The sequence below is a fragment of the Rhincodon typus genome, chromosome 6, assembly GCF_021869965.1.
Source record: "Rhincodon typus isolate 14 chromosome 6, sRhiTyp1.1, whole genome shotgun sequence".
NCBI lineage: Eukaryota > Metazoa > Chordata > Chondrichthyes > Orectolobiformes > Rhincodontidae > Rhincodon > Rhincodon typus.
Window position 1 is genome coordinate 50402644 of NC_063337.1, and position 11103 is coordinate 50413746.

The window sequence follows — 11103 nt, forward strand, 5'->3', positions numbered from 1 at the left end:
CTGTATATTTGCGCTACATAATCAGAAAGTACAGAACACAGACCATATAAAAGTTGGAGATTTTATAACAGTGTAAATAAGAAGTCTTGTTAATAAACTTTAAGAGCCCAGTCTTGACAGAATATGGGACATTAGTTAATCTATAGGGAAGCACTCAGACCATTTCAAACTGGCAGGTGTTTTTTTTAATCCAAGAAACTATATCAGAAATGGCAGTCAGTCATTGCACTCTCCATCAAAGGATAGCATGCGATGAATTTGCTGCCAAGAAAGAAAATAACCAATAAGAAACAATACCTTGTTCGAACATTCTCTAACTGCCTCAAATATTCTTCATACACTTCCACCAAACACACCCTCCTTCAAAAGGCAACTTTAAAAGGGCGTGGTGCAAGGGGAGGAAGCAAAGCAAATTAATATTTTGGGCTATGCTCTAACTCTGACATAAAGCAACTGGAGTTACTTCAAAACAAAAGGTCAGAAGGAAATCACGTTTCTTTTTTCTTTATCAACATTTGTACACCCTGCCTAGATCGGTATGCGAGTAACAAAGTAAAAGTAAGACAGATTTGTAACTGATACTAGCTGAGTTCATGTTAGGCAATGTGCAACTCCAAAACAGGTTTCCTGGACTACAAAGCACAGCAAGCAGTCCTGCTAGTACTGTGTTACACCGAGATGGTCCATTTTAGTAGGCCATCTCAGTCACTCTCACTCCAGAACGACAGCCTTAATATCTTTACAGAACGAGAAAACACAAAATAGTTTTCCAAAAACAAAAATTCTTGGCAATGAGGAGGACACAAGCAGTTTTCCAGATTGATTTGTATTCAGGATTTTAAAATGCATCTTAGATGGAACATTTGTACGTTTCTAGGACTATGCACCTTTAAATTCAACCCTGGAGGAGTTTCAAGCCCGAGTAGGAAACGCACTTTGAATTGCAACACTAGTACTACAGTCCCATACCTCTTGGAGTGGAATGACCACATAACAGTCATTTTCTTCTTTGCTGGCATAACATATGTAGTTTTCTGAAATATACAACTTCCCTGCAGTGTGACATTGGTTATACGGCGTCCACAGGAAACAGTGCACTATCTTGATCAGCTTCTCTGCCTGCGAAAGTCTAAAACATGCCCGGAAATACTCATTTTGCATCCTAGTTTCAAGATCTCTGCAGCAAAATGAACAGAAAACAAAATATAATTAGAGTAAAAAGCTTAGCTTTCAATGACAAGTTTATAAATCAACACTAGCTTTCCATTTTAAAAAGTTGCAGATCAATATTTTCAGATACTAGTATTATTTTTACCACACACAAAATCATGAGGCCCGAAATAATGTTGACACGCAACTCAACTGCAGAATACAAATTGGTAATAGCGAACTGATGCTAACTGGTGTACACATGCACATTCCCAGCTATACAAGATACCAAGGGAGACCCTAGACAAAATCTTTGTCTCCTCACAAGTGCTGTGTCCTCGATGGTACCACATCCCACCCATACCCTTCACCCCAAATCAACCAAGTAGTGGATGAAAGAGTTGGAAAGAAAATGATTAGATCTTTCAGCCGAATGCAATTTAGAAACAATGATTCAGCCCAGCAAGGTCATCAAGGTTTCCAAGCCTAACTGAAAGAAAGAGTTTTGTAATTACGCAGCATTGAGGCCAAGTGTCATGAAATCTGTAAAATTGGAAATATTAAAAGGACTTGTCCTTATTTCCTTCCAATAGGACTAGATCAGCCAGATATCCCAGTATTGGCTGCATCTCCTAAAGAGTTTGTTCCCTTGAATTACTTTATCTGGGATGGATGTTTGGCATTTTCATCCCAATCAAATTCACCTCCCACTCCCTCCGAAGGCAGAGCATGCACCTGCTCCAATTTCACTCATGTCCACCTCTATGATTCTTCAGACTACAGTCACTCCCAGCAACACTGCCCTCGCAGTGGTGAACTTCCATCGTGGATCAGAGGTTGTCGGCCTGCGCTGAACTGCAGCAGGGAATTTCAAATAATCAAGTGATGCTCACTGGTGTTATGTGAGCTTTTTTGGGAGATTGATCATTTTCATTTTATTTTATGATCAATCTCCAAAAACAAAACAACATTATCTCCTGGGCTTCTAGGGACAGTACCCTCACACTTCAAGAGAGCACTGGTCATTCTTATAGGCTTAGGGATGCTACAATGAAGATTCCAAGTATCTGATGGCCCTAAAGATCCTCAGACAGCACCTTCCATGACCACTTCCATCTAGAAGGACAAGGGCAGCAGACGTATGGTAGTTAAACTTGAGTGGGTACAGAAAAGATTTAAGGATGTTACAGGGGATGGAGGGCTTGAACTATAGGGAAGAGGCTGAATAGACTGGGGCTATTTTCCCTGGAGCATTGGAGACTGAGGGGTGACATTATAGACGCTCATAAAGTTATGGGGAGGGGCACAGATTGGGTGAATATCAAAGGTCTTTTCGCTGCAGGATAGGGCATAAAACTAGAGGACATAAGTTTAAGGAGAGAGGGGAAAGATTTAGAAAGGGACTGAAGGGGCAGCTTTTTCACACAAAGGCTGGTGTGTGTATGGAATGAGCTGCCAGAGGAAGTGGTGGAAACTGGTACGTTACACCATTTCAAAAGGCATCTGGACAGGGTATATGAATAGGAAGGGTTTAGAGGGATATGGGCCAAATTCTGGTAAACGGGACTGGATTACTTTACAGTATCTGGTTGGCATGGACATGTTGGACCAAAGGGTCCATTTCCACATTGTACAACTCCGTGACTCTATGACCATTTGGAATGCTCAGCTTTAGAGAAGTGGAAAACAGAAATATTCTCTCTGTAGGGTACAGCCATGCAAGCACTCAATTCAAGCGAAAGAAAGTGGTTTCTCTGTTGCTACAAATGCTAGTAGCAAGCCCCATGTCACAGAAATCATTTTAGCCGCTCATGCCACCTTACATTGACACGCGTCCTGTGATTTAAGTCAGCGACTGGGGACAATGACGGCTGTCCCAAATTGAAACTGAGAATACTTGCAAAATGCAAGACTCAGGTTGCATCTGTTACAAGTTATTGAGGCTGCCAACAGTTTATTTCTTACAGATGTCTGTTTGTGCAGGTTTCATTTTACATCACTACTTTTACAGTTAGTACAATTAATAGAAACAGGACAGCCAAAGCATCACAACATGTCAAACCACTTTTGACTAGTGGGTGAAAAAGGGACACCAAGAATAATGGGTGTACTTTGCTCAGATCAACAACAATTGGAAATAATAAACTCCAAATAGCTGAATAGGCAGACCACATTAACTCCAAAAAATCTGTACAGCCAATTTTTTAAAAAAATAGATTTGTTCATGGGATGTGGACATCACCAGCTAGGCCAGCATTTTCTGCCCACCCCTAACTGTCCAGAGGAATTAAGAGTAAGCCACATTACTATGGGGTTGGTATCACATGTAGACCAGACCAGGCAAGAATGGCAGACATCCTTCCCTAAAGGGCATTATTGAACCAGATGGGTTTTTACAACAATTGACAGTAGTTACACGGTCACTATCAAGCTAGCATTTTATTGAATTCAAATTTCACCATCTGTCATGGTGGGATTCAAATTCATGTCCCAGAACACATGAGCCTGGAGTTTTTAGATTAATAGTCCAACAACATTACCAATGCACCATCACCTCCCCTCAAAAGGAAAATGCTAGATTAATTTAGTATTTAAAATGTTGCATAAGAATATCGATGGGCTGTCTCTTGTTGCGCAGGAAATAAATTTTCAGGTCAATAATTCAGAACGTGCAAATTAATTTAAGCATGACGCAAATCGATCTAAAATCAAGTTACAAAACCAGAAGGAAGCTCCGCGAATGTTAAGAGGCTATATTAAATGACGGAAACAAAACACAGATAAAGGGCTATTTTGAGAACTTAGTCACTTTGCAAAAAAAAACTCAAATTTTCCTTTACGTTCCTTACTTCTTTGTAATTTGTGTAGGTTCTTGTAAAGGAGGATCCAATTCAAATGCTTCATTGTCCAGCAACCTTCGAATGGTGACATCTGCCAATAGTTCCATAAGCCTGAATGTTTCATCAATGTTGAGAAACATAGAGAAATCACGTTCTTTACTTTGTGTGGTTACTCGAACTATTCCTGTGATAAGGGTATTTGAAGTTCTTTCTAGTCTTTTCACATCAGCCCAGGGGATAATCAGTTTCACTGAAATATAATAGTCAGGAATGTAGGTTACAAGCTAGCTTTAAGCAAGAAAGTTGTAAGAGTATCTGGTGTTTACTTGAGTAATTGTTGGTGTATTTTGTAAAAGATGTGTTTGTCTAATAATATTTCATTACTTAAAGCCTCAACTTCTGTTAACCATACAGCAAAGACTTATTTCCATCAAAAGGAATACATCTCATTGAGCTTTGTAACCAGCCAGTAGAACCTGCAGGACACTTTCAGAGCATCAGATCATCAGATCATTAAGTCTCATGCTGTTCCACCCAACTACCTGACATTAATGCAGAGTTTAAAAGCTTTTCTACATGTTGAAATAGAAGTATAATCCTCTATGCTTCCATTCTTTTTAAAAGAAAACAACAGCTCCCTCCTTACCAGCCTATTCATTACACACTGTAAACTTCCACTCACCTAAAACCTATCCCTCACCAAGTCCCACTAACATCACCAAGTTCTTCATCGAGTATGCTAGAAGCTCCAACTTAAATTTTCAATGTTATTTAAATCCTTCCATGTTCTCTCCCTGTCCTGGCTCTATAATCTCACCCAGAAATCCTGGCCCCGAATACTCCATTTCTTTGACTGCAGCATCTTGAAGATCCACTCAACTTTCACCACTCATGTTGACACACCTTCAGTCACCCAAGTTCCATCCATCACCCTCTTTCCTAAAAATCTCCTGCTCCTTAAAAGCACATCTTTGACCAAAGTTTAGGCCACTGCTCTGACAAGCGAGATAGAATGCTTCACAAATATGTCAGTCAACATTGAGAATTGTAATCTATAACTGAAATAAAAATAGTTCTCCAGCCTAAATCTTATTGAAGACAAAAGGAACACATCCACACAGTGACAAAATTCAACATCTTTTTTTCTTGATTAACTTGCTGTAGGATAGGCCTTGATCAAAAGGCAATCAGTGCCTGATCTAAGGTGGCAGAGGGGAAATGCCTAAGGGGATGCCAGTAGGAGGCATTGCCCACACTTCTATTGTTGCCGTCATATCACGGAAATCATTTATCTACCTCCTACAACTCCAGAATTACTCCACATCATGCCATGGGACACAGTAGCTGCCATTTCTGAATTAGCCAGCAGCTCCAGTCAGGTGGGTGGGTGGTGGTGGTGGCGGGGTGGGGGGGCAGCACACCTGTGCGCAGGAGACCCCATTCCAAAAGGGCAAACTGGTGGCTCAAATGGAGGCCTACGACCAGCGGTGTGTAGCAAGGATTGGTGCTGTGTCCACGAATTTTTGTCATTTATCTTTTTAATTTGGATCAGAATATAGGAGATATCGTTAGTAAAATTGCCATCTGCCAATCCTCGGCCCATTATACACTAAGATAACCCTCTTGGCTGTCCACGGAAGATCCAGCGGGTCTCAGGTGAGACCTCCATCACCAATGGAAGATTCTGCCCCATTACTATGGTATCTGAGAGGTCTGAGAAGGGGGATGTGGAGAGGAAGGATAGCAGGAACATAAGGGACAAACAGAAGAAAATAAACCCTTCACACCAATTTGGAATGAATGCTGGAAGCTATTTTCATTTAGTACCTTGCATATCCCTACCCTGGCTTGCAGTTTAAAAAAGATATTACAGCCTGGATTTCTACAATACTAGGAAATTAAGCACAAAGTAAAAAGGAAAAAGTTGACATTTCCTCTATGTACGGACAGCATAGAATTCAAGTTGTCAAACATAATTTACAGCAGAGTTAACCACATTCCCACAAACTGAATTATAAATTGTCCTGGCTCCTGACCAGTGGTAGAGTCCTGTAACATACACACTAGTTTCTCAGTGTCAGTCTCTCTTCGGTCCATTATTCGAAGATATTTCCTGTCACATTCACAATGGATGGTAAATAACTTTGGCACAATCTATGTAAATATACTCCTACATAAAGAAGGGCCATTGCAGAGAATGCCTATTCATAGCTTCTTTCCAAGTTGTAACTTCCCATTTATAGAAAACCAAACAGCAGTTGACAAACAAGTTTTCTTTTCCTCTCTCCTCCCAACTATTTACAGAAAAATCAAACCTTTTTTCACTTTTTTTTTTAAGAATAAATTTCCATTATGCTTCAATAAATATAGTATTTCATTTAGCCATAAATTATATCTGGATTTTTACTTGGTGAAAGTTTGAGAACAACTGCTCGTTTAACTTGATAAACAGAAATAAAAATGTGCTATTAAAATCTTCCCAATTCGATTAAACATCATGCGGCCAACACAAGACTGACATTGAGTGACACAATTGCAGAAATCTCCTTTTAAAAAAAGGGAAGTTTGTTCGGCAAATTTCTGCTGCAGCCATTTTATATGCTCATCACATTCCTATTTTCACTATTTGCAATTGTACCAAAAGGTTACATATACACTTCAAATCTGAATAGCATGAATACTCTTCAGCATCCTATTTCATTATATTGGAAAATACAAGGTCACTGCAGATAACATTGTTTGAGAAATCAAACAATTTAACCAAAACGATGGAATCAGTCATCTCCCAAACTTCCCGGATCTCAAGTGAAATGAAAATCAGCAGTTATAGTCATGGAGTCAGAGATATACAGCACGGAAACAGACCTTTCAGTCCAACTCGTTCATACTGACCAGATATCCCAAATTAATAAAGTCCCATTTGCCACCACTTGGCCCATATCCCTCCAAACCCTTCCTATTCCCATACTCATCCAGATGCCTTTTAAATATTGTAATTGTACCAGCCTCCACCACTTCCTGTGGCAGTTCATTCCATACACACACCACCCTCTGTGTGGAAAAAGTTGCCCCTTAGATCCCTTTTAAATCTTTTCCCTCTCACCTTAAACCTATGCATTCTAGTTTTGGGCTTCCCCACCCTGGAGAAAAGACCATGGCTATTCACCCTATCCACGCTCCTCTCGATTTTAAAAACTTCTATAATGTCACCCCTCAGCCTCCAATGCTCCGAAACCCCAGCCTATCCCACCCCTCCCTATAGGTCAAACCCTCCAACCCTGGCAACATCCTTGTAATTTTTTTCTGCAACCTTTCAAGTTTCGCAATATCTTTCGAAAAGCAGGGAGACCAGAATTGTACATAGTGTTGCAAAAATGGCCTAACCAACGTCCTGTACAGCTGCAACATGACCTTCCTACTCCAATACTCAATGCGCTGTCCAATAAAGGCAAGTGTACCAAACACCTTCTTCCCCATCCTGTCTGTGACTCCACTTTCAAGGAACTATGAACCTGCACTCCCAAGGTCTTTGTATGGTACCACTCCCCAGGACCTTACCTTTAAGGTGTATACATCCTGCCCTGATTTGGCTTTCCAAAAAGCAACACCTCACATTTATCCAAATTAAACTCCATCTGCCACTCCTCGGCTCCCCAGCCCATCAGCCCATCCGATCTAGGTCCCATTGTACATTCAGATAATCTTCTTGGCTGTCCACTACAAAATCAATTTTAGTGTCATCCGCAAACTTACTAACCATATCTCTTATATATTTGATTTGGATCCGAGTATAGATGACAAAAATTAGTGGATCCAGCACCAATCCGTGCGGCACACCGCTGGTGATAGGCCTCTAGTTTAAAAAGCAACCCTCCACCACCATCACTCTGTGTCCTACCTTCCAGCTAGTTCTGTACCCAAATAGCTAGTTTTTCCTGTACTCCATATGATCTAACCGTGTTAACCAATGTGGAACATTGTCGAACGTCTCACGGAAGTCCATAAAGACCATGTCCACCGCTCTGGCCTCATCAATCCTCTTCATTGAGTTGTTTGAGGAAGCAATCAAGTTAGTGAGACATGACTTCCCATGCACAAAGCCATGTTGACTATCCCTAATCAGTCCTTGCCTTTCTACATACATATAAATCCTGCCCCTCAGAACTACCTCCAACCACTTACCTACCACTGATAGCAGGCTCACCGGACTTTAGTTCCCTGGCTTTTCCTTCCCAGCATTTTTAATTCATTTGTTCCACTTAAGTGTTCAACTAAGAAAACTGCTCAAATAGGCTTCCTAAAAAGTTACCATTTCAACTTTCCCTACCGGTAGGGATTTTTTTTTTTAAAAATTGCTAAGATAGAGAAGATATCAAGGAGTAATTGTGCATATGTGATCCCTCACCCAATGCGGGAATGGTATAATATAGCCACAAGATCTTTGTTGATACTGCCCCATCTAGCTCGTGGTGTAGATAATTAAAATGTTGAAATTGCCTGCAGTATAGTTTCACCAGGCATTGTAGCAAGATTCAAAATAATAAACATAAAGCACAGTTCGAAAATTATAAAACAGCTTTTCCACAACTGATTTATTTGGTTTGCACCGTTCATCTTTTCTTACCTTCCTTACCCAACAGGAAAGAATAAAAACAGAGATGATTGATGCTCAGGTAAATCCAGCCCTGACGGGGAACCCGCCCCTTCCAGCAGCAACATGAATAATATGTCACCAGTTTTTCCAAGTCTGGGAAATTAAATCGGGTCTCAAACTTCACCAAAGCCTCCCGAAACTTCTCAGGATCTTCTTCCTGTTCTGCCAATTTGCTCCTGGTTTCTTCAGCAATAAGACCCTGATTCCAACAGAATTGAAAATCTTTAAACAAATCTACAATACAGCTAAATGGAAAAGTTACATTTTTCACATTGTTCCTATTTTGACACTCACAATTTTTGTACCAAGCAATCAGCTTCCTGAGTCAAAACTCTGGAATTCCCTCCCAGACTCTACGTGATTAAACAGCTAAAAATCTTGGGCATTGCACTTCTTGTTCAAGTCTTTAGGACAACACATACAATAGTCCTCAAATTTACAAACATCCGACTTACAAACACTTGTACTTACGAACGGTATCCCACACAGGTATGCATTAGTATTAATTTAAAGATCCGACATATGACCATTTCCTCATGTGAACGAGCAGCTATTTTACATTGTCCTGTGTGGTGTTCCAACTGGTGTACAAATCGACTTGCAAACGGACTCACGAATGGAACCTGTTCACAATCCAGGGACTGTCTGTACATCAACATGCTTACAATATAGTCCCAGTATTTCACAAATGCAAAATTCAATGGAAGCCAGAGAACACAAAAAGAAACAAAAGGTTTTTAAGATTTTTCTTTCAGTAAAATAACATTTTTAAACATCTGATGCAACTGTAGTATCTGCTATAAATCAAGGGACAGGTTTTCTGCTGAAGATGTAGTTAGGCAAATGTGCCCAGATTCCCTGACATGTTAATCCTGGTGTCGTCAACATATAGTTTGTGAAGGTTCCACCCCACACGAGTATGAGCTGAAATCCCAACTAGCCCAATCAAGCAATATAACTGCTTTGTAATTGAATAGAGCACCTGTAGTAGTATCACAGAATTGCTGGTCGGGGTTTGGTTAAGCGAATGTTTTTTTTTAAGAATCAACTCTAAAAAGATTGTTGATATTCCAATGTCATTATCAGCAGAACTCACACACTTAAAAAGTTTCACAACTTTTAAGCACGATTTCATTCGCAGCCATGTGGATTACATTGATACCAGAGCAGAATTCATACGGAAACCACAAACCTTGCTGTTTTAGTTGCAAGCCCTGATATAAAGCAGCTAAAGCAGTAATTTATTGAATTATATGGACAGCAGACTTGGCAACCTGCTCTAACGTCCTTTGTATTGAACCTTATAGTTCTTATTCATATTAACCTCACCATTTACACATAACAGTGATAGCTTTGACCCTGGAACTATACTGTTGATATGAACCCTCACTTTCCAGCACACATAGCCTTAGTTAGTTTGAAAATGCAACATACAGAATATAGATTGTGAACAAAGCAGGATGCTTATAGTGCACAACAGTTCCCATTAAACCAAGAATGGTCAAAATAAGTTGTAACACTTTTAAATTCAGGTTAAGTCAGATAGACTCTTGTGAATTGAAGATTCCACCCACATGGGAGACAAACGATTGTTCCAGAGCATTAAGAAATGATGTGAAAATGCTGATTATCCAAAGAATAATGCACTTTCGTTTCTTTCAAGTCTATACCAAAATAGGGATTACTTGTAAATAAGTCAAACAATACGAAAAAAAACTGCTCATTCTTTAGTTTTTTTCCAGTAGCCTACAAAGCAGGCTTAATTGTTCAAAACAATTTTTCTGGGTTGAACATACCTTCACTTTACCATGGACAAAACTAATAACATCGTCTTTATTGTCAAATACTGAAAGAGTGTGCAGAAGATTCTGTTCTAACCACTCCCAGTGTTGATGAATTTCTTCCACAGTGGCACCTGATGATGGTTTGCAAAATAAAACATAAACATTAAGCTGACATTTTGGATTCTGTGACAAGTTTATGCTCAAAATTTATCGTAGTTATATTTCACTTTACACATCAAAATCCATTGAAATTTAAAAAGTTGCAACGTCTGAAATAGACTTGCATAAATAGGAAGTGCCTAAAGGGAGTGGATTAAATTTATATGAGCTTTAGAAAGACTTTATTGATGAAACGTTTGCTTCAGATGGATGCTCTCATATTAATAACTAGTGACACCAAAATTAGTCCAGTGAGGCATAGCTGCTAACCAGCAACTTGAGTCACAGGGAGAAAACCCAGCACTAGCCAGTCTCCAGATATTTCCATTGCACTCATGTTGGGCAGCACGTCAATGTCACTGAATCACTCCCTTGGCAATGAAATTTGGATACCCTTTTTAACTAAAATGTGATTGAATCTTTTGCCTTAAGTGTATAAATGGCTTTGTTGGGCAAGTTATATTAAGCCATTGTAACTTTGCACTAACAACTAAATAAGACCTCACTCCTTCATTCC

The 11103-nt window shown here is 39.7% G+C and overlaps 1 protein-coding gene across 1 annotated transcript in view; it reads right to left on the reverse strand.

Annotated features, from left to right (window-relative positions):
• Nucleotides 1-10550, reverse strand: part of LOC109928297 (TBC1 domain family member 8) — a 46965-nt gene extending 36415 nt beyond the window's left edge. Inside the window, exons 1-4 of the mRNA XM_020528282.2 lie at nt 10440-10550; nt 8614-8842; nt 3999-4239; nt 970-1177 (exon numbers count right to left, since the gene is read on the reverse strand). Of these exons, the coding sequence (XP_020383871.2) occupies nt 970-1177; nt 3999-4129 (339 nt within the window). The 5' untranslated portion in view covers nt 4130-4239; nt 8614-8842; nt 10440-10550. The remainder of the gene's footprint in view (nt 1-969; nt 1178-3998; nt 4240-8613; nt 8843-10439) is intronic.
• Between the last annotated feature and the right edge of the window lie 553 nt (nt 10551-11103).